Source organism: Crocodylus siamensis, chromosome 4 (genome assembly GCF_052110815.1).
Source record: "Crocodylus siamensis isolate JL-2025a chromosome 4, ASM5211081v1, whole genome shotgun sequence".
Classification (NCBI taxonomy): Eukaryota; Metazoa; Chordata; order Crocodylia; family Crocodylidae; genus Crocodylus; species Crocodylus siamensis.
This window is the reverse complement of record NC_143398.1, coordinates 171,327,342-171,351,972: the sequence shown is the minus strand read 5'-3', so window position 1 is coordinate 171,351,972 and position 24,631 is coordinate 171,327,342. Positions and strand designations below refer to the sequence as shown.

General features: G+C 41.5%; 1 protein-coding gene across 8 annotated transcripts in view; it reads left to right on the top strand.

Annotated features, from left to right (window-relative positions):
- The window catches only part of ERBB4 (erb-b2 receptor tyrosine kinase 4), a 1,162,978-nt gene that overhangs the window by 813,687 nt on the left and 324,660 nt on the right, over window positions 1-24,631 (top strand). For all 8 annotated transcript variants that reach the window (XM_090044919.1, XM_090044916.1, XM_090044918.1 and 5 more), the window contains exon 5: window positions 10,191-10,256. In XM_090044919.1, the coding sequence (XP_089901045.1) occupies window positions 10,191-10,256 (66 nt within the window). The remainder of the gene's footprint in view (window positions 1-10,190; window positions 10,257-24,631) is intronic.

The window sequence follows — 24,631 nt, the reverse complement described above, 5'->3', positions numbered from 1 at the left end:
TGTGGCCAGAAGCAGGAGGGGGGGGAGGGGCACTAGTACATGGCTCTTTGATTGTGTGTTCATTTCCTCTTCCTGCTGCCCCTGAGGATTTGCAGTCCAGAATTACAGCAGCAGGACTGTGCAGGTTTGCTCATCACTTCCTCTTCCTGCTTCCAGGTGCCTCTGCGATTTGTAGTCTACCCCTGCCCTGCAATTTGTAGTGTGTTTAACCCCCTTCCCTGGCCCCAGACCCTAGCCGGTGTTTGCCTGTGGGGGGGCAGTCCCCCCCACTGTAGACTTGGCTGCATCCCCAGCTGGGCTTCTCCCCCCACATCCTTGTCTGCCAGCCCTCACTGCTCCAGCTAGAGAGCAGAGGGGCAGGGCCAGTCCTGCTCTCTGGAGCAGACAGCACATCCCAACCTGTGGGCATGCTGGGGGACTCTAATTTAACTTGAGCCAGGAAGGACTCTGGGACAGAAGCTTCATAAACTCGTTTGAGCCAAATCATTTAAATCTGATACTACATTCAAGCAGGTTTATCTCAAACCAGTTTCAGCCATTTTGAAACTATTTTATGTTCACTGAGCTTCTGTTATGTTACACATTTAAACCAGTTTCTGATCACTTAAAGTGGTTTATGTGTAACTTCTGTCCCTAGCCATAGTGCCTAGAAGTGGTCTTTATTGGGCTAAAAATCTCTGATGACCCACAAAGGGAAAGTCACATGACTAGTTCATCTATGAACTATATCTGTGGGTATACTGGCTGCCATAGTGTGCACAGAAGAGATGTGGATATACCATACTCTGCCATCAGGTGGGGTGAGGAGTGAAATCCATCAGAATTCCCATGGAGGTCCTTGGTGCAAGTGGCTTTATTTAGTGTTTGCAGAAGGGACTGAATTTAGGCCTGGGAGCAATCACATTTAAGAAGACTCAGGGCCAGATCCTAAATTTGTAGAATTAGATGGTACTACTTTGAAGCTGTCTGGTATCTTATAATTATTTCAGTGAAAATGAAAATGAGTAGCATACACTGATTTCTTTTCTATTACCAAAAGTTTTACTTTCCCTATTGCTCTCCTGTGAGACACACCTCTTCTGCCTCAAAGAGAGGAAATCCAGAAAAGCATGAGTCTCTCTTATTAGGTAATTAACTTTCAAATCAGTAGAAGAGATCTGACGACTAGCATAGGGCTGGTAAAAAATGTAAATGATTTTTACTTAACAAAGGCATGTGAATGAATAAATGTGTGACAATAGGAATTGTCAGACAAGGACATGGAAAGCATTAAAGGCTGATAAAGGCAGAACAATTCATCATAACAATAGTATCTTTAATTCTTGTTAATGTTATGCTGAGTTGTTTGAATTATATTTTGATTTTTGCCATCAAATGTATCTTTTCATACATAAAACTAAGTAATTTTAGCTGTTAGAAAAACAACATGAAGCCCTATTTAAATAATGAACAGAAGGAGATGAGGAATCTAGAAACATAGTGTACCTGAATCATCTTAAACTTCTGGGAACGTAGAGCAAGTTATACCAGGATCCTTCTGTACCTTGCCATCAAAATTTGCACTTATAGTCAGTTTCTGCAGTCACCCTTTGTTAATAATAAACTAGTTAATATATTACTGAAAAATGATTAATAGAAGTTTAAATTGTTAATCCATTCTTTTAGACAGTAAAAAGGCCAAAATGTTTACTTATAGCCATGACTTACAGCTGTCAGAATGCCCATTCTTGGTGTGTTTATAATTATTAATAGCACATGTATATAATAAGCTAGTAGGATCTGTTAATCATTTATCAGCGCTGAATAATCCATTTACAAATGGAACCTTAATGTAAAGTGAAACCACTGCTACTCTCAGTTCTATTGCATTATCCTGCTATTCTTTTCCTTAGAGAACATGGTATCCTTAAGGCAGCTGTGACTGTTGACAAGGAACTGTAGTGGAAGCAGTGCTCATGTCTGTGCTACACTTAGCTTACGGCTAAGAGAGGGACTTCATTTTTCTTGTCTTGTCACTGACTTAATCTTTTGCAGTTTTGCACCAGTCTGCTTGAAATGATGAAGTCTGTCTTGAACCAAAGCAAAGCCCTCTCAGTTTTCAGGCTGGTACAAAGGTGAAGTAACCTTTTCAACTTCCAAGAAAGTAAACAAGTCAATTTTGCTGAGGTCATCTGACCCCAGCAGTCTTTCCTGTCCAAGTGCAGTGGGGCTGGACCCAATGATCTCATGACATCCCTTCCAGCCCCTAACATTTATGAATCTATGATAGCACTTTTAGATTAGAAAAGCAGAGGGAATACACTGTGTGCTGGGATCCCCAACAGAAGCAGTTTTATGCTGGAAGAGTATGAATATGGTTTCCTGCACCAGCCTGCATAATGAAAAGTTCATTGCATTAATGGTGTCCAATGAAAGATTGAGTCATGGAATAAAACCATCAGATTTCTGCAGGGGTTGCCTGGACAAAAAAGAATGCACATAATTCTAAGTGAATCTGTTCTTTGGAAATTAGATTTAATTAGAAGTCATATCAAATTATATATCCCTATTCTTTGCCTTCCCTTCAAGGTGATCAATTGTCAAATACAGGTTTTTTCTCCCTCAAATAATACTTTATTGTGTAAGATATTGGACAGCGTCCTCAGTTTCTTCTAATGGTAGTGGGGCTCAATATTTTGTAATCCCATAGTTCACAAAGACATAGTGGCTAAAGCAACAAGAAGGAAGTCCTATCTCTTTTTGTTCCAGGCTTTCTTACTACTCCTTTCTTGAGACATCCCTTTTAGAAATGTCTTCATTTTGCAGGATTTTGATTTTTACATAGTGCATCTACATATATGGTCTGGGGCAGTGGTAGGGGCACTTTAATTAGAGCCGCTGTGTTTGACAAGCTTTAGTTAAAGCACCCCTGCCACTATTTTGAAGCATGAGGACACTGACTACATGAGACACTGAGGCTGCTAATTAGCTTATTCCAGGAGACTCATTTAATAGAGTCTGTTCTGTCATGCTATAATTATAGGGTGTTAGATGAGACAGTCCCACACACCTACAGACACCCATAGACTAGTAGGGAAGGTGTCCTTGGTCTGGGCAATGGGCAGAAGCATTGCCCCACTGTTCCTTCTCCCCAGTCCTGTCCAGGAGGTGAGAGAGAAGTGGGGCAATGTTTCCTGTTCTTTCAGGCTAGGGACAGAAATTACACCTAAAACGGTATAAGTGATCAGAAACTAATTCCAGTCTGTAGCAGAACAGAAGTTCAGTGTGCATAAACTACTTTCAAAATGCCTGAAATCAGTTTAAGATGGACCTGTATGGATGTAGTATCAGACTTAACTGATTTAGGTTAAATCAGTTTATTGAACTCCTGCCCCAGATCCTCTCCAGATTCAAGTGAACTCAACAGTTCCTCGGCATAGCAGGATGGTTTGCATATCCCCCACAAACCCCACCTTTCAGGGTGGATAGGCTAGCCTTGACTCAAGATTTTTGCTTCAGCCAAGAAGGGAGGTGTGCTCTAGTACCTTCTGGCTTCTGGCCTAGACCACTGTAGGCATGTTGGCTACATTTCCAGAACCAAAAATGAATGTCTCTTCACTTGCTTATCAATTCAAACTATGCAGCTTAGACTAACCTGTGAAGATTGAACTGATTCAGCCTCAGGCTTTTTGACTGTCTGTACTTAGCCCCTTAGACCAAGGTGGCCATGACAGTCCAAGCATGCATTGTATACATTTGGAGGGAATAGAAGTCCAAGAAAGAAGGAGAAATAAATCTATTGCCATCTCATTCTGCTTCAGGAATGTACAGTTAATAAATAATCATGTTTTTTAAATTTATAGAAAAATGAGAAAATAGATGCAGCCATAGGGTATCTATTAGCTGTGTTGATAACCATTTTTTCCAGACTTATGGCTAAAGTAGCTCGCTATGCACCATCCCTTAATTTGGCCTCATCTTGGAAAATCTTTAGGAGGCACTATTCCACCCAGATGCCACCCCCGCCCCCCCCCACAAAATTACAATTCCTTCCTTCCATCTTTTTCAAACATCAACACAAATGATATTACCACCACAACTTGCTGGCAAGTGTGAATGCAGAAGGTGATAGTTTCATAGTTGTTAGGGGCTAGAAGGAACCTTAGAGATCATTGGTTCCAGCCCCCCTGCACTTGGGCAAGAAAGAGTGCTGGCATTAAATGTCCCCAGCAGGATGGGCATCAAGATGTTTTTTGAAGAGTCTTAGGATGAATGACAGTTCCACCTTGGGGGCAGCCTGTTCCAAACCCTCGGCACTTGACTAGTAAAGAAGTTTTTCCTTATGTCTAGCCTGAAGTGATCCTCAATCAGCTTGTGCCCGTTATTTCTTGTCCTCCCCTGGGGGGCCTGGGTGAACAGATGCTTCCTCAGGCCCTGATGTATGCCATTGATATACTTATCGGCTGCCATCAAATCCCGTCCAAGTCTTCTCTTCTCCAGGCTGAACAGTCCCAAGTCTTTCAACCTCTCCTTGTATGGCCTGGTCTCTAAGCCTCTAATTATGTGCATAGTCCTCCTTTGGACTCTCTTGAGCTTCTCCACATCCTTCCTGAAGTGCAGTGCCCAGAACTAGAATCAATACTCCAGCTGCAGTCTCGCTAAGGCCGAGTAGAGTGGGAGGATGATATTTTTAGCCCTGCTCAAGACACCTTGGTAGATGCATGCCAGTGTTTGATTAGCTCTGCCAGCTATAGCATTACATTGGTGGTTTATGTTCATTTTGTTGTCTATCACAACACCCATGTCTCATTCAGATGTTGAGCTAGCAAGCATAGCACTGCTGATCCTGTAAGTGTGTTGTGGATTATTTCTCCCCAGGTGGAGCACTTTGCATTTCTCTGTATTAAGCCACATCAGGTTAAGTTCTTCCCACCTTGTGAGTCTGTCTAAGGCAGCCTGTATTGCCACTCTGTCACTGAGCATGACCACACTTCCCCATAGCTTGGTGTCATCCGCAAACTTTGCTAGTTTGCTTTTAATACCCGAATCCAACTCATTGATGAACACGTTGAAAAGCACTGGTCTGAGTACAAAACACTGAGGGATGCCACTAGTCACCCTCTGCCATGATGACTCAGTTCCATCAATCAAAACTTTCTAGGTCCTACCACGGAGCCAGTTACCTACGTGCCAGACCATGAAGCAGTCAAGTCCACATTTAACCAATTTTTTCATGAGGACTTCATGGGAGTCAGGTCAAAGGCCTTTTTGAAGTCCAGGTATATGACATCAACCTCATATCCACCATCCAGGTGGCAAGTAACTTGATCATAGAAGGAAATTAGGTTGGTCTGGCATGACCTGCCCGTAACAAAGCCATGTTGTCTGTCCTTCTGAATACTTCCTTCTGCTAGCCTGTCTGTAACGGATTCTTTGATAATTTTCTCCAAGTTTTTACCAAAGATTGAGGTCCAATTGATTGGCCTGTACTTTCCCAGATCCTCCTTTCTCCCTTTGGCCTTCTTCCAAATTTCTAGGACCTCTCCTGAGTGCCACGAGTCTTTAAATAACTTTGCCATTGGCTGTGCAATGACATCAGTGAGTTCTTTTAGCACTCTCAGGTGTAGTTCATCTGGTCCTGCTGACTTGTAGATATTTAACTTTTGTAGGTGCTCCCCCACAAGATCTATGCCAAGATCTCTGCCAACTATGGGAGGGTGGTCACCCCCACTATAATCATCCTGTATCCTGTCAAGCAGGCTAACACCCTTGGACTGGTGGAATACTGATGTGAAGTATTCATTCAGGAGTTCGGTTTTGTCCTGAGTATCCTTTATCAGCCTTCCCATTTCACTGATCAAGGGCCCTGTGCTTGATGGAGCATTTGCCTATAAAATCTATAGGCTATAGACTATGTTCTTCCTTCCTGCTCTATGCGACAGGAATAAACAGATTTCCAAAGCCTGTTTACTCTGAGAACTGGATCAAAAATTTTCTAGTGGATTATCTAGGAAGAGAAGGGAGGCTCATACTCCTTTCCTAGCTGATGAGGGCATAGATCAAGTCAGTCTAACTCTTACTGATTGTCTCTTGTGTTAAAGTTTTCCTTGTGTTTACTGTTTGTGTCTCACCCTCACTCCTAATTTCCACAGTTATAAATCAATTTAGATTTATTAGCTTTCTGCACAGAACTCCAGTAGCCTCTTAATAATAATTATCATTATTACTGATTAAAGTTGCATTATTCATGCCAGATGGAGTCCCCTTCCTGTCAGCCAGAATGAGTTTGTATTATGTAGTTATAAGGTGTTTGTGATCTAAATAAACAGATGGCACAATGTGGCTGCAAATTATATGCTGATGATGTCAGCAACAATGGTTTCCAGGCATAATTGCTTTAAATGAACTCTAATGCAGCAAGGATTTGAGGCTTTTTAACAAGGTAGCTGGCATATACGGTATAATTACTATACAACATAATCAATAATACCATCAACACTATATAAGCATTAGTGGTGAAGGTTGCTTTTGAGAATATAGTCCTTACAACTTGCTGCCTTTAAATCATTGTCTTCTTCCAGGCAGTTAACATATTTGAGGCTAAAAAATGTGCCATCAGGAGAATAAAAACTGATTTTTCCTTTGAGTTAGAATCCCAAGTTCCAAAACCTTAGCAGAGGGACATGGGCATTTTTCCTCCACTGACTTTTCCAAACTATGACTGTTCAGATTAATATATGTTATATATTCACAGTATTACCATGCTTGCAGATCTAGGGTTTGGGAAAGAGAGCTGCATGTTTTCTCCAGGTAAAAAGAAACTAGAATCTTTGCTAATATGCTAGGGGCCCCAGGTCTATATTATTCAGTTTAAGGTTGAAGCAAAAACAAATGTAACTTTATTGGAATGTGTATTCATTTGTTATATTTTATACTACGTATGAAAATTACAACAAACTAGTAAAAAATACTCAAAGATGTTGCTTTCTTAGTACTGTAGTTATTAGAATTAAATGCACATCTCTTTCAGATTCATAAAACAAAATCGAGCCTTCTTGAGCATCTTGATAGCGTATCCAGTACTTCACTGGAAGTTATTTCCACACCTTATTTAATGTTTTTAGCTAGAATAAAAAATAGTCTTCAGAGCTGTATAATAGGAATTATATTGACAGGACCAGCTAGCAGAGAGTGGGATTGCAGAAGAAAGGATACCTTGATTATTGGAGCACTAAGACCATTTAAAAAGGTGAAAGGGTCCTTACCACTTGCAGAATGAAGAGTTTAGAAGGAATTGGGTAGATTATAATAAACCATGAAGTCAAGTGACTCTTCACTGCTGCCTGAATAGAAATTCTGCTGCCACTGCCAGGCAGTTGGTTTTAAACTTTGAGTGGACCAGGAATCAAAGGGGGGATGCAGCTGCACTACTGAACCCCCCTGGATCTGCCTCTATTACTAGGTAGGACAATTAACACATTAACAGAAATATTCCAAATGACTCCCATGGGATCCTGGGTCTGATAACAAGTAGACGTTTGCTTAATACATTTTCTGAGCGATACTTTATGTAGAATAAAAGATGAGGACAGATCAGTTTGGTTATAAGGTCAAGTGAACTTATATGCTGTCCAGAACTTTAACAGTGCTTTAAGCAAGTTTCTGTAGAAATGACTTAGTGATAGATTTAAGAAATATATGCAATGCCTACATTTGAGGAGCTTGGTCCCTAGAGGAATAGATTCCAAAGCCTACAGTTAGTTACCTAGGCTTCCTGTACAGTACATGAGTAGTTATCAGCTAGAGGTAGACAATAGGAAGCACTTAACAGAGAGTTCTGTCTGAGATTCTTTCCCCCTGCAAGGCTGAGGCACTTCCATCCACTTGAGAGCCACAGCCAGGAACTCATTCCTGAGAGGGAGTGCTTACATTTTTTTTTTCCACAGGCAGAGAAGGATAAGATGGTAATAGTTGTAATGAGGCTGCTCACCTTCTATATAATTTCTTAGTGGTAGAAAACTCATTTAAGACGTGCAAGACTTGAGTTCAATTCCTTTCTTAGCCTGTGGGATTCAAGTTCACACCTCCCACCTTCCAGGTATGCCCTAACTACAAGGCCTTAGGTGATTAATTGTGGGGGCATGTTCAGGGAACATATATGTTGTTCCACAAGTTATCCATTACAGGCAGGCAAAAGCCAATGGGATTGAGTATCAGCATGTGGCTGTGAGGGGGGGAAGGGGGTTGGGATTGCTATAGAGTCTTCCATGGCCACAGATCCCTTAAGGAGAGCTTCCTGCAGGGCACAAAGCTGTATTCCTACTCAGTCACAAGGTTGTGCTGCTTTTCTTTGTCTGACCATCCATACTTGCATCCGGCCTTATTCTGATTATTCATAGATTCATTGATTGTTAGGGGCTGGAAGGGACCTCACAAGATCATTGGGTCCAGCCCCCCTGTACTAGGCAGGAAAGACAACTGGGGTCAGGTGGCCCCAGTGAGGTGAACATCCAGTCTCCTCTTGCAGATTTCCAGGGCAGGCGATCGCACCACCTCTGGAGAGAGTGTATTCCACAGTCTGGACACTCTAACTGTGATGGATCTTTAATTAAGCTCAAAGTTATTTAGTTTTTTAGACAGTTCAATTTTTTATGGGCTTTACAAACAGGCATTTTTACCCTTTTGGTATAGGCTGCCCATAAACTTACAGAGAGTTAGCAACCCTGATGGAGGTACCTAGTGAGTTTAGGCAGCTACTGAGTAGTAGAGGTAGAAAGGAGTTGTGGGAGGGATTTCAGTTTGGACTTAGGTGGCTAAAGATCACCTAAGCCTTATTTTAACTGCCTAAGGCCTTCTTTAGATTTAGTTTTTAGTTACATTCCTTTACCTATTAGGAGTGATGTTATTGTTTTTATTTATTGTTGTGGTGTTCAGCTGTTTTGATGTACCATTTCTTGTACGACATCCATCACTAACAAGGAACTATGTGGTTCCATTTAGGGCATCCAGTGTAAATCTTTCTGTTAAAGGCCTAAAATAGCATTGAAAATATACTTAAATATATACAGTTTGGTTTCCTTATCTATATGATAGCATTTTGTCTTAAGATCTACAGTTTGCATATATTAGGCCTGTCTGAAGTGGTTAGTATTCACTTTGGATTTGGATTTGGCTGATTTGGGGGAAAGTGATTCAACTTGGTGATTCAAATCACTGTCCCAAATCGATTCAGCTGAATCAGCCCTATGCCCCGCTCACACTCCTAACCCCATCAGTGGCTGCCCCGTCTGACCTCAGCTCCCAGCTCTTTGGAAAAAAAAGCCTGGCACTCACTGGCTGCTGCCAGGAAGAGGGGTGATCCCTGCTGCCCCCCTGTGCTGTGTAGGGAGCTCTGCCACAAGCCCCCCAAAGCCCCAAGGCTGCTGCAGCAGCCAGCTAGTTAGGGGCTTTTTTTTTTTTTTAAAGAATCAGGAGCTGGGTTGGGCGGGGCAGCCATGGGGGAGGGGTGCTGGAAGAGTGGGCAGGGGTCGGGGGCTTGTGGCAGAGTCTCCCACATGGCATGGAGCAGTGGGGGGCAGCAGGGATTGCCTCCCTGCCTGGCAGCAGCCAGTGAGTGGGGGCTTTTTTTTAAAGAGCTGGGGCCAGGTGGGGCAGCCATGGTGGGGGGCTGGGACAGCAGGAGGGGGTCAGGAGGTGCTCAGGGGGGCTTCTCCAGTCCCCCCTCCCCCAACTGACCAGCATGGAGTCCAGGTCCAGCTCCCTGCAGCAGCAAGCGGGGACCGTCCACATCTCCAAAGCTCTCTGATTCTTTTCCAAATCGATTCAGAGAGCTTCAAATCAATTCAGGCCATTTAATTGGTCTCCTGATTGATTTAGATTTGGAGATTTGGCCACCAAATTGAGCTCAATCTCCTCTAAATCAAATCAGCACCTGAAGCTTTGCACAGACCTAGAATATATGTGTAAAGAAAAAACAGAGTTAGGATATGAAGTGCCAACATAATAAAAGTTCCTCGGTTTCACTTATGTTTGACACCTGTGCTTAACTATTTAACTATATTATTTTTAGTTTATGTCCAACTTTAGTAAGATACAAACATTTTCATATCACAGCAGTAGAAGCTTTCCTTGAGGAACTGCAAAAGGTCCAGAACTGAAAGATTTAAAATAAACAGAATTTCACGTTTCTTTTTCTGTTTTTTTCCCTAAAGGTGGACGATGTCACAAATCCTGTACAGGCCGATGCTGGGGACCCACAGAGAATCACTGCCAGACCTGTAAGTATGTGAGGATAAGGGAAGATAGAAGTGGAAAGTTTGGAAGAGCATTTCCATAGTGTTCATTTGAGAGGGACATTGTCAAGGTTTTAATAGAATTTTTAAATAGTTCAAATATTGTCCCCTGTACAGAGTTCAATAAATTGCCTGGTTCTTCTCAGTGAATTTGTTATTCTCCATTTGGCAGTTTTTTCCTGTGCTTCTGATGAACTTAAGAGAATTTACTTTGTTATCTTCGCTTGATGTCAACATGGAACATTGTTTTGGGGAATTGTGCTTGCTACTTTGAAATATATTGAAATGAGCATAATAACAAGAATACCAGACTCTGGGCCAGATCCCGTCATAGTGTCAGGTGACCTAGTCAGATGCTGAATGCCCTAAAATCCCCTTACATTCAGCAGCAGCTGGAGGCTAAATATCACCTTGCAGAATGATTTCTTGATAATGATTTTAAAATACAGTCCATTGTATTTTGGCAGCAGTAGCAATCCCTCAATACGAGGAAGATAGTCTTCCAGGAACTAGGGAAATTACCAGTTTTTTTTCAGAATGTAGTCAGTTGTGTTTAGGTTCTATCTAAATGGATGATCATAGGTATTGCTTTAAAGAAAGGCACACATTATCTTGATTTTTAAAGAACATCATAATAGCAAATGTGTTCATAAAAAAAATAATCATCCAGAAAGAGAGTCTCCTCCCATCATGTTTCCAAACTGATTATACAGGCATCTTGGAGCCATAAACTCCAACATCAGCAAAATGTGAAAGAAAGAAAATGAAGAGCTTATAAACAAAATCATAATCTATCATTTTTTCTAAAAGGAATGTGTTTGGAGATGAGCAAATATAAGATTTCCCCTTTTTAAAGGCAGCATCTTGAAAATAGTGCTTACTAGATTCAGATTCTTAAGAAGTCAAAGAGCTTTTAATATTTTCACAAGTCAGACAGTTTTCTAGATCGTTGATAGCAGGGGTGCACTTTTCACATTGTTCCTCCCAGCTGATTCTTCTGTTGTCTGAGGCACATATGCTGTTGATAAAGATTGCCATATAGGTTACTTACTTCTAGTTGAGAAATGACTCTAGTAAAAAGCTCAGTGGTTCATTAAAACATTGTACCCTATTGGCCACAAATACCAAAGAAAAACCTTTTGCTTCAAATAGAATTTGACCTGTTCCATGATTAAAAGTGTTCTTGGCTAGATTGTAGCATCATTGAATAATGCATCGTGCACAGTGGTATTAAGAGAAAAATTGTCCTTCTTCCTGCCCAGTGGATCATGACAGAACTCCTTTTTCATTTCCTCATGCCCTTATGATTATCAGAAAATAGGTTAATGCTAAAAAATAATCTTTAAATCAGAGTTTCCCACTGAACCAGTGGTGAAAAAGAACTGGACGTTAGTTTGGCAGAAACCGTTTTTGTCAAAGCTAAATTAGAATTAATTTACAGTCTTTCTTTGTCTGTTCTACCCAGTAGAGCTGTCTCTCTCTCAAATGTATGCATATCCTAACAACTTGGGTAAATATCCAAACACTTGTCCAAACCTTTGAGCCACTTGTCACTAGCCCCCAAACAGCTCATAGTAATATCAGAGTGGGTTCTGGCTTGGCCTCGGATTCCTGCAGGTAAATGTTCTAATTCTGTATTATGTGGCATTATGTTACCTTCAGTGGGACTCTGTGCAGCTGCAGAAGTCCAGCTACAGAATTGGTTCTGTAAGTCTAGGCAAAGCTGCAGTAAGATAAGCAAACAGATTTAGTGGATTAAAGTAGTAAGACCAGAGCGAGCAAAATTTATCTGCAATGTTGTTCTGAAGTCAAAAGCTTAGCAGAGCTATACAGTAAGTTTACTCTTTGGAGTGACAACCATCTCTCTCTACAGTGACTGAATGCTTAGATTGGAGCTTTGGGAACAGACTAAGGCTTGAGCCTGGGTACAAAAATAATAAATGATAAAAGGAGGCAAGCTATCCAGACTCCAGAAAGATATATAGACCATGCACTTTTGAAATAGCTACCCAATGCCCTTTTGCCTTTGAGCACACATCAGGATAGCTCTCTGCAACTTCTGACTATCGGGAATTGTAGATATTTTATTTCAGATATCCTCTATCCCCTATGGCAAAAAGTCATCCTGAGTAAATACTGCAGGGGGTGGGGAGGAGGGAGAAGGAGGAATGTTTCATGTTAGATTGGTGGTGTGCACTTCTTTGAAACCTTCTATGCATTTTGTACTTATTTTGGCAGTAATTGCTCCAGCCAAAATATTTCATTCCCAAAACAGCTCTCATGCAGTTAAATGTGCATTTTTAATAGTTTCCTTTTTAATGAGATACTAAAGCAAAGAAGGAAAAAAACTCTAATGAGCCCCTCTCCTAAGATAAGATTTAAATGATTTTCCATGAAAAAGGATAAATCCAAAAGATCTTAATCCTTGTTTTTCATTTCAAATTACGTGAAAGGGAAAAAAGCAACATGATACTTTTGTTCTAGCATAAATATCTACCAAATATTTGCTTCTTGTGTTGCCTTCCAGCTATTTCTCTCTATCTGGAGCACCTGCATTTAACTGCCTTACTGTCTATACAAATGTGACATGTACATTTACATATTTAAGAAGACAATTATAAATAGTTTTCTAAAGAGATAGAGACAGGATCATTTGAGGTTTCCATCTTATGCAATTAACAACCCATTTTTATATCATTTTATAATTGGAAATGATAGTAAATATTAATGAAAAACATTATAAAAAATGACTTGAGATTCTGAATACCTTACTTTCAGGAAAGGCTAATTTACAGGTTTCTTACAGAAGGGTCTGATTTTATAAAGGGCAGTCAATACCTGTGGAATAAAAGTGAAGACAAACATACAAAACTCTCGATATGCAAACATCTCTACTAATTTTTTTTAAATGATTTGCTAGGCCTCGTTTCTTGTTTTGCCTCTTTATTTCTGTGGCTTTTCCCCCATTTCCCTATGAAAGAAACTGAAACTGCTATAAATTGAATACATGATTTTATTAAAATGACAGATTATGCACTGTGTCCTAGAAAAAAGTATGTGTAAGAAAGAAAAATGATTAAGTTAAAATTTAATTCTCTCTTATGAAATGTGGGGAATGCAAATAGGCTTTAACTCAAACCCAAAACATAAGCATACAATGAGTGTAAAATGCTATGCATATGCATGTGCATAAGACAGAGAGAGAGAGAGAGAGAGAGAAAGTGTACAGGAGTTTGTCTCAAGCATAATTGTATTTACAGTCTTGTATAACTGGCATTGTTTAGTAAAAGAAGGTGCCAGTGCAGTAAGTATCCAATTAGAGCAGTGAAAATGAACTATGGGCTGGTGAGAGAGAGAGAAAAAGAGCTGAACCAGCAGCCTAGATCAATCAGGGTAACCTATTGTCTTTGCTAGGAGCCAGGATCTTTAATTAAAATCCTTGTATTTCACTAATAACTTTGCATGTTCGTAAGAATTTTTTATTGATTTCAGTTATTTCCCATTTTTTTTGCTTCATAGATTTACAATCCCTTGACATAATTTAAAATTAAGGGAAACATTGAGATAGCCTGATTAATTACATACATTTGTGAAACAAAGCAACATCTTTCTTCCCCAACACATTTGTTTAACATGACTGTCAACGAAATCTTGCCATTACCCTTCTTGTCCATATTTCCCCCATTTAAATAATCTAAAAATCTTGACATGAAGTTGAAGTTCGCTCCGCTAGTTTGTAATCTGGGCCTTAATCTTGCAGGTAGTTCCATATAAAGATATCCTTAGCTCAGCATAACCTTCCATTGAAATCAGATATATCTGCTTAGAACACCAGGCCTTTCTCACTGCACAAGGAACTTTCCTGCCAGTTAGACTGGTGCAACCTGGAGGAGAATTGGTGCCTCCTATTTTTGCTAAGGTTGCTAAGTGTCTGGCTATGCTATAGGATGTTCTCACAGTTCACAGCTGCATGGTACCTGTGTACACCTTGGTGTGGACCTCACGGATTTTGACTAGGCTGTTGACAGGAGCTACAGTGCACCGTCTAGTTCTCATTTGCTCCAGCATCCACTGTGTGTTGCAGCCAGGCATCTTCTGCCCCTCCGCTCCCACTTCTGGAAGGAACTGAAAGGGGCAGCAATGGACAGGGGAAATGTGGGTGTTTTCACATGTGCACTGGGAATAGGGTGGGAGGTGGTGGTGATTTAAATAGAGCAGCTCCAAGAGCCACTGTAATTAAAGAACCCTTGATATCTCATGCATCAACGTCCCCGTGCTTCAAAATGATGGCAGGGGCACTTTAACTAAAGCTCATTCAACAAGCTGTGGTTAAAGTGCCCCCTCCGCCGCTTTGAAGTGCAGGGATGCTGATCTATGAGATGCAGAGGCTGGCTGGAGCATGCTAATTAGTATGCTCCAGCAGATTTGATTAATCGAGTCTCCTCCGATGTTCTGTAGTTAAAGCGTATCAGAGCAGCCTCCCCGCATATGTACAGGTACCCCAACTGTCAGCTGTAGCAGATGGAGAGAGGCCTAATATTGGTGCCAGAGCTTCCCCTGCATCCTTTCTGCAAGTGCTTTGATAGGTGGCACCAATCTACCAACCGCTGTGCTGTGCAGTGTCCTGAGCCTCCTGCTTCCTCTAGCACAGAACTTACCAGCTGCCCCTGCAGCCTTACAAGAGTCAGTAAACAGTCCAACAGCAGCTTCCAGCACCTCCCACTCTCCAAATCCCCAGCCCAAATGCACACGTACCCAGGAAGCAACTAGTTTCCTTCACCCACTGAGACTAAACACTGTTCAGTCCTAACTTCTATCTCCTACCTAATTTCTCAGGGCAAATTATTACATACATATTGACTCATTAAGTAATTTGCACTGAAATGTCACACATTGGCAAGGCTTGGCAGCTGTATCTTGGAAGTGAGGAGACATCTTTGAGTACTTGTCAAATACTTAGTATAATGACTTGGGCAAAACAACAGCTGAAAACATTCACCAGTTTCTTCCACTGGGTAGTTCTCTAAAGCATATCTTGACTTACAGGTTACAAGGGTGGGCGGATGAGAATAGGATGGGTTTCAACACAGACAAGTGCAAGGTGATGCACCTTGGGAGGAACAACCGGCACCATACCTACAGGTTAGGGAACTCCCCTCTTGTCAGCACGGAGGCGGAAAGGGATCTGGGGGTCATCATTGACTCCAAGATGAACATGGGCCGGCAGTGTGGAGAGGCAGTTAGGAAGGCCAACTGCACCTTGGCATGCATCCACAGATGCATCTCGAGCAGGTCCAAAGAGGTGATCCTCCCCCTCTATGCGGCACTGGTCAGGCCGCAGCTGGAGTATTGCGTCCAGTTCTGGGCACCGCACTTCAAGAGGGATGTGGACAGCATGGAGAGGGTCCAGAGGAGGCCACTCGTATGATCTGGGGACAACAGGGCAGGCCCTATGAGGAGAGGCTACGGGACCTGAACCTGTTCAGCCTCCAAAAGAGAAGGCTGAGGGGGGATCTTGTGGCCTGTTATAAACTAGTCAGGGGGGATCAACAGGCATTGGGGGAGTCCCTGTTCCCCCGAGCACCGCCAGGAGTGACCAGGAATAACGGTCACAAGCTGGCAGAGGGTAGGTTTAGGCTGGATATCAGGAGGTGCTACTTCACCGTCAGGGCGGCTAGGATCTGGAACCAGCTTCCAAGAGAAATGGTGCAGGCTCCTACCCTGGGGGTGTTTAAGAGGAGGTTAGACGAACACCTTGCCGGGGTCATTTGACCCCAGTACTCTTTCCTGCCATGGCAGGGGGTCGGACTAGAAGATCTGCTTAGGTCCCTTCCGACCCTAGAAACTATGAAACTTACAAGTATACAGAGAGATGATTACCACAAAGGAAAATCATCCAGGTCAAATTCTACCCATTTAGCTCATGTAAGCTCACAGATTTCCATTGGGGTCGTCCCATTATAGTTGAAGGACCACAGATGTTTATTTTTAGAAGCTACAGTTTTAGATCTTCTCCAGATGTTATTATCTATAGGACTACGTTGAACTTGAGAGGAAATCCTTTGACTGTGAATTGCCTTAATAGAAAGATGCTAACAAACCTCAGTCAGCTTGACCTGTTAACTTTAGCAGCATCCTAACAGGAAATCTGGAAATTCCTTTTTAGAAGTACAACATCTTTAATGGTTCTCATGCAAATATAATATACAATGCACTGTAGGGTAAATAGTTTATATTGTAACCTTTTCCTGGAATGAGATGTTGGTATGTTATTAATGTGCTTGGTAAAGAGACAGTGAAAGAAAATCAGCTAGTTCCAATATGGATTTTGCAAGCAAATTCATTATTTTCGAATACAAATTTTAAAAGTCTCTAATGTGAGCAGGGTGATAGAGGTCTTGATTTAGCACATGCCTAAACTCAAACAAGCAAGCAATTCCACTGAAGTTAACATGCTTTCATATTTTCCTGAATCAGGACCAGAGTCCTCTGGACCAAAGTATATAAGCCCTGCATGTTTCTGAGTTTAACATACTGAGGAAATACCTTGTAATGCATGGTCTCTTAAAAAGCTATGGAACTTATAGAGTAACAATTTCCATAGCTTTCAGAGTACAAAAGCCTTAGAAAGGTAGAGTCCAACTGTAGTTGTAGGTGAAACTGTTCAAAAGGTTTGCACTCCAAAAAAACAAAAACCCCACCCTCCCTCTCTTTCCCCCAGCCTCCTCACAAACCTCAACTTTCTGGGAACTTGCTGAGCTCATGCCAGTGAACTTCTCACTTCCTGATTGTTTAATCTTTCCCTATTCCCCTTCCAAATGATGGAACTTGTAGACATTTTGCTATTTATAGGATGGAGGAAATAGGTGTGTGTAGCCCAAAGAGCAATGGCGAATAAATCCCAAATAGCTAAAGCTAAATGATGGTGGCTTGGGAAAGAGGAACCAAGTCACTTTTCTTTCCCTCATAATCCTAAGGAAAGCATTTCCCAGGTCTTTTGCTACCATAAATGTCTCTTGTACAAAGTGGAGGCTTCATCAGGCCTCTGATTTCTGCATTTGGGGAAAGGAAGAGTATAGAGGGCATAAATCTGCTGTACTGTACAGTATGCCAGGGATATTTTTAATCTGTAAATTACTTAACTGTTTAAAGGTCTTCCTAAACTTGAATATAAGGAAAACTCCTCCCAACAATTTTACTGTTTACAGTAGCCTCCATACAAGAAGAGTATTTTAAAAAATAAGTCATTAAGTCAGGAATTGACCATGGTGCCAAGTGGGGACATGGGGCTTTTTCTGTTGACCAATATAAATCTAAAGAGCATACATGGAAGTCAGGAAACAAGGAGGAATCTGTATAGCATAGACAGTTTGCCTGGCCCATGGAGCTATACCTCAGGGAGAGGGTCTCAGAGAAAGTCAGCTTTTGTAATATTAAGAAATATATGCAATTGCTTCCAGTAAGATTTTAGTATAGTTCCGACAATCAATAGTTTTATGATGTACTGATTATTACCTTGGCTTCCTGAGGCCACAATAAATTTCACACTTTAAAATATAATTAATTATGTGAATCATAGGAATTTTCTACACATCGCCAGATTTTTAAGTTTTAAAAAGTGTTAGTTTTTTCTAGTGAAAGAGCAAGGACTTTTTATTGGGAGGGCAGGGAGAGGGTGCTTTTGTTTTTTAACAGCTTTGCTATACTTAAAGGTTATAATGTGTTATATATGTCTTCCTTTTTCAGTTTTAATATTTTAAATTGCATCAGCCTGAAATTTGGCTCACAAACACTTGGCCCTAATACAATTTGCTCTTTTTTTTTTAATACAAAATAGTATTAAATCCTCAGAGCTTCAAAATGCATATATGAGACTTGCTTTTCATGGTTTTCTTATCCAATTTCAAGCCAAAGAGAAAAAAAAAACCCCTGCCATCACACACAGGACATCTGGGTTAATTTTTAGAAGTAGAGTTGCAAATAATACAAATTGAAGTAAAAATGGATGCTAAATTGTAGAGCTATCCCGTGGTCCAGCAATGAGAGAGAAAAATGTCCACCCTGGTCTAAAAACCACCATCGCGTAATGCTGGCTTCCTGATGTCTTCACTGTCTGACTTTTTCCCTTGAGCTTGTCCTCTGGATCCGCTCATTCCTTGTTAATAGCTTGTGGCTGTTAAGATAAAATAGAACCAGCTAGCTCATGGAATTGCTGAAAGTATTTTAGGTAACAAAATTGCCAACACCAGGCATTCAAAAGTTATCAGACTGGCTTGAAAATAATGGGATCTTTTAAAACAAAACAAAAGTTGTTTGTTTCTTTCTGGTTTGAGGGTTATTAGCATTCAATATTTGCAAACTTTTCTAGGCAATGATGAGGGCAAGAAACTTTCTTTAAAAAAGCAAAATATTATTCTCACCCTAACCCTACAGGCTGTGAGTTGGGGGTAACATGGTAGGGGAAAAACAATGATATGGTACTATGCAGGCATGGAAACTATAGGTCAAGATACCAGCTGAAATAAATCAGTATAACTTCATTAACTTATGTGGATCTTCATCAGTTAAGAATCTGGCTCTATCAGTTAATTTTGCAGCTGTGGTTGTGTTCCTAAATTGTGAACTGTGGTCTGTGGATAACAAATTATTTATGTGCATTGCTTTTGTATATCTGTTTTAATGTTATCTATAGTTATGGTATTTTTCAATTGAAATGACCTGCTCCTTCATTTTGCAAGTTAGCATGAAAAAACCCTGCCTCTTGTGTTGCCGTTGAGTTTGCATAAATGACAAAAGACCCTTTTTCTATCCACAAGCTCATGCTTCAGCATCTGGATGGTTTTAGCTCATTCTAAATGCATCACTCTATTCCCTCATAACTTAAATGCTGACTGCTTCATGCCACCTTTTGCTTATCTGCACCTTCATTGCCTAAATAAATAGTGTGCATTCCTGCATCTCTTGAAGTTGCTGTCAGAGTTAATTGTGGGGACTTCATATTGAAAGAAGGTTCTTTTAGACTATAAAATTCCTCTACTTTTTAAAAATACAGTGCTCACTGTAGAGGAATCAGTAATTAGGTAAGTAATACTGTGGATTGAAAAGCTGGGGGTGTGCATATGTGTGTGTACACGTGCACTGAACCCTTGGAAATTGTTTCAATTTGCAAGGAATTACCTATTTTAGAACTAAATTATTTCAGAGACTGGAGCAGAGCTTCTTGGCCCAAGAGCTGATATTCTGCTTGGAGGAGCGTGGGGTCTGTTGACTCCCCTGGAAATTGTTAACTCCTCTTATATTTCCCATCTTTAAAAAAGGACCTCACGAGTTAAGAATCACAGCTAGACTATATTGTACTGTAATGCAGTCCTATCTCACAAGCCAAATGGCAGTTAATTGACCAAGGGTGAAGTTATGCATTACCCTTAGACCATGCTAACGGCACTTCAAATGTGAGCATCTGCACTGAAGCTCATTAACTCTTGCTAAGTGCCCTCTGAATGTCTCAAAGTTATGCCACTTTAGATGAGGGTTATCTCTAGTTCATGCTAAAGTAATTTCAGTCTGCTCCACAGACATTTAAAAAAAAAAAAAAGTTTTTGAAATTCTACAGCATCCCATGATGCACTTCTCCCAGCCCCTGTACCCCCACCCAGACCAGGGATAGAGCCTATGTGTTCTGGCTCCTAACCACACACTTGGTCATAAGCTTTTTAGTGGAAAGTCAGGGCTGTGCAGGCAAGAAACAGAATTAACCCTTAACATGTGGTTAATAACATTTTAGCATTGTCTAACTTTAACACTGGTTAACAGTCCACAGATTTTATATGGTCTAAGTATAGCATGTAACTTCACCCTATTAGTATTTATATTTGGTAGGAATCAGCATAGCAGAAGCTTGACACTACATCTTTTACTGGAAAGAAGTGCTCTAACCATTGGCTTATTGCTTGCCGTAAAAGATCTACATTTGTATGCATCTTGGGATTTTTGGAGGGATGCAGGAAAGGGATCAAGGATTCAGGAAAGGGGGAGTACAAGAAAGTTGGTTCAAGGTTTTGTTCCAGTGTAAAAGATCTAAAAATATCTCCAAAACTAAAAATATTTTTTCCAAGCAGAATTACTGCTTTCCAGCCAGGCTTAGGGTTGAGCTTCCTCACACCAGTTAGGGTCTGTGTTTCTATTCTGAGAATAGAAGAATTGGTACCTTTTTCAAAATCAGCATCATCTAGAGACCTAGACAAATTGGAGGATGGGACCAAGAAAAAAAAATCTCATGAAGTTCAGTAAGGACAAGTGCAAATTTCTGCACTTAGGACAGAACAATTGTTGACAGAAATTTGCCCATGTACAGGTACAGGCTGGGAACTGACTGGCTAAGCAGCAGCTCTGCAGAAAAGGACATGAGAGGGTTACCATGTACAATAAGCTGAATATGAACCAATAGTGTGCCCTTGTTATGAAGAAAGCTAACAGCATACTGAGCTACATTAGTAGGAGAGTTGCTGGCAGATTGGAGGAAGTGATTGTTCCCTTCTATTCAGCACCGGTGAAGCCACATCTGGAGTACTGAGTCTAGTTTTGAGCCTCCCACTACAGGAAGGGTGGGGACAAATTGGAGGGAGTCCAGCAGAGGGCAACAAAATGGTAAGGGGGTTGGGGGACATGATTTATGAGGAAGGGCTGAGAAAACTGTGTTTATTTAGTCTAGAGAAGAGAAGACTATGGGGAGACTTAATAGCAGTCTTTAAGGATCTGAAGGGAGGTTCGAAAGAGGATGGAGCTAGACTGTTCTCACTGGTGGCAGATGACAGAACAAGGAGCAATGGTCTCAAGTTGCAGCAAGTGAAGTTTAAGTTAGATATCAGGAAAAACTTTCTTATAAGGAGGGTAGTAAAGCACTGGAAAAGGCTACCCAGAGAGGTTGTGGAATCTCCATCATTAGAGCTTTTTAAGACCCTAGTAGACAAAGCCTTGGGTGGGATGATCTGTTGCCCTGAGGGGTCAGGCCAACACTCAGGATCTCAGTATTGCACTGTTAGACAGGAGTGGGTGGTGTACAATTGCACATATACAAATACACAAATCAATTAGGTACACACACACACACACACACACACACACACACACACAACCAGCTCAGGTGCATACACATCCAAACCAGCCTAGGCACATGCATATCTATCACTAATTCAAGCACATACACTATACACCCCAAAAGTTAGACTCAGATCACTAATTCGTATATCATGCACACAATGCCATGTATATATACACACACACTAGCGACTCAGATACATACATGTTTAAAATAACCAGTCTAGGTTCATGCACACCTATCACCAGTTTAAGCCCATACATGCTACACGCACCAAATATAGACAGAATCAGTTACCAACACCTGCACGTCCAATACACATATGTGGATTACTAATTCATATACTACACACACACACAATGATATCTATATATGTAAATTTATTAATTCACACACATACCACCCACCTACGCATACACACAGGTGAGTTCCTAAGTTGGGTGTTGTGATGTGTATGTATGTATGTACTTGGTGTACTTGGGATACCTGGGGAAAGGTTAAGGTAAGAAAGTAGAAGTGTAGAGAGTGAAAGTTGCAGGAAGTGAAAGTCACCAGGACGGGGATTAGAACTGGTAGACTAGAGGGGCCTGGACTGAAGAACTTTAGGTTAATTGATTAAAAGACAGCCCAAAGCCTACAGAACAGGGGAGCAATGCTGGCACAGAGGCTGGGACTGGAACCAGAGATACAGGGAAGCTGAAAAGGTAGGTGGGGAGAGGCAAAATGGGACTAAGGAAAAGTGTGGGTGTTAAAGAGGGGCTCTGGGTGTGGGGATCCAGAGGATAGCTCTGGGGCAGCTAGAGAAGTTGCAGGGAGTGGCAGTAGGTGCTGGGAGATGGAGAAAGGCTCCAGCTGCTGGAGAGAAAACTGCAAGACAGCCATGTGGAGCTGGGCAGCTGCAGGGGAGGATAACTACAGAAGGTGTGTGGGAAGCCTGAAAACAGAGAGACAGACAGCAGAAAATCACAGGAAAAGTGGCAGGAAAGACTGAAAGGTGGCAGGACAGTGGGAAAGCAGAAAAAGGCAGCAGAAAGTCACAGGAAAAAGGCAGTAGGAGCAGGGGGAGAGCAGAAAATCACAGGAGAAGTAGGAGAGACTGAAAAGTGGCAGGGCAGTGGAAAAGCAAAGAGAGGCTGAGAGGTGGCAGAAAAGGGGAGATGGAATTGGGAGGAGATTGGGAAACTAGCAGAGAGTGGGGGCTGGAGCTGAGAGAGAGAGAGAGAACGAGACTGGAATTTAAGATAGGGAAGGGACTGGGATTCAGTAAAACATGACCCAGCTCGGGGTTGCAAATGACAGCGGTTTTATTGAACAGGGGCGATGGTGACACAATGTTTTATTGGTTCCCTTGCACCCCCCCTTACCCCCCCATACACACAAGGGCAGCAGGGGTTAGAGAGGCTTGATGCAGGGGCTGAAGTCCACTGAAGTACAGGAGGAAAGAGAGAGAGAGAGAGTCCAAATTGTAGGACGAGGTGTGCAGGTAATATCTACCTATCCCAGGCTGGAAAGGGGTCCTTGTCCAGTAAGTGTTGTCCAGAGAGAGGTTGCCAGCAGGGCCTCTGGGTGGATAGGTGGTGTGGCATGGTGGTGGTCCATACGGAGAAGGTGTCCCTCTGGATCTGTCTTCACTGCCCTTTTTTATAGAGGCTACCACTGTGTTTCAATCATTCTCATTCATCCAAGAACCAATTTACATGGGAGGGGTACATGACTCGTACAGCTGCAACATGGGATGCCCAGGCAGAGGATAGAAGATGGAGGCTTAGCATATAAAATGGAAACTTAACATGACTTTGGTTCACTTACAAACACAGACCTAAATCATACAATATCCATTTGAAACAATAAAATTCAATACAAAAATGATGATAATACAATATACAACAGTAAAATACAAACCTAATAATTATACAATATAAAACAGTGGATATCCAAAACCAAAAACTTGCTACCAAAACAAAAATGTTACAGCTTGTCCTAAGTCTGAGTTCACTTATACTTATCTATAGAGAATAGAAAGTGAGAGAAAAAGTCAGAAGTGGTTGGGGAAGGGGAGGGAATGCATTTTAAAATAAATTTACAAAAAGAAAAACTGGGGGTTTTGCTACAGATCTAGTTGGGAATCATCTTGCTTTGAGCAGGGGGACTTCCTAAGGCCCCATCCAACCCTAATTTTCTATGATTTAAGGATTCTTTGATCAGCCTCTTAAGCAGCTACCCATCTTCAGGGATATCTGGAAGTAGTGGTGTTGAGTGGATTAACAATCAAGAGACCTAGTACCATGAAGAGTTCAGGAAGGGCATACTTCAACTACAAACTCTTCTTCAGCCAGAGGAAGGGTATTTAAACCCAAAATCTTGCTAAGAAGACTTTTCCCAACTATTTGATTTGGTCTAATACAACGTATCAGATCATTAATTACCTAAGGAACCTTGTCTGCCTAGAACCATGAAGATTTTTCAGTTGTGTCTCTGTAGTTACAGTTTTCTATTGGTTAACTCTAGGTGTACCCAACTCAATATGCATTTATTTTGCTCTACTGGGTTCCTTTGGCACTCCATGAACTCTAGAGGGAGCCTGGCTACTTAACTCTGAGTTTAAAGCAATGATCCTTAGTCTTACTTCCTTGAAAAGCACTGTTCAGTTGCTAATTGCTCATTCTCTGTGGCAACTCTTCTTCCTGCTGCATTTTTGAGCAAAAATGGACATGACTGGTGTGTTTTGTGCTGAACACTGGTGCCGTCAATGGTGTTTAGGCATGCACTGAGCAAATGTATTGAATTGCATCCTTCTGAGGACATCTATGACTTGCCATGCATCCCACTGGGACTTAGGCAGGAAATGGGCACCAGCTGCTTTGACCTGGGAATGCACCATAAGCACTTCTGCAGACACCCAGAGAATCACCAGGCATCTAGGGATTTGGGGATTTCATCTTTGTCTAAAAATCATCTTTTTACATATCCGCAAGAACTACTTCACAGTTAGGGCGGCTAGGAGCTGGAACATAGTTTCAACTTCCAAGGGAAGTGGTGCTGGCTCCTACCCTGGGGGTCTTTAAGAAGAGGCTTGATACCTACCTGGCTGGACTCATTCTCTTGAGCCCAGTTTTTCTAAGGCTGCCCAGGCAGGGGTTGGACTTGAAGATCTACAAGGTCCCTTCTGACCCTACTTCTATGATTCTATGATAAATTTTATGAGTGTGGTGGAGGATTTTTGGATTCTATGAATTTGTCAAATGAAACCTAGAAGCCCAGT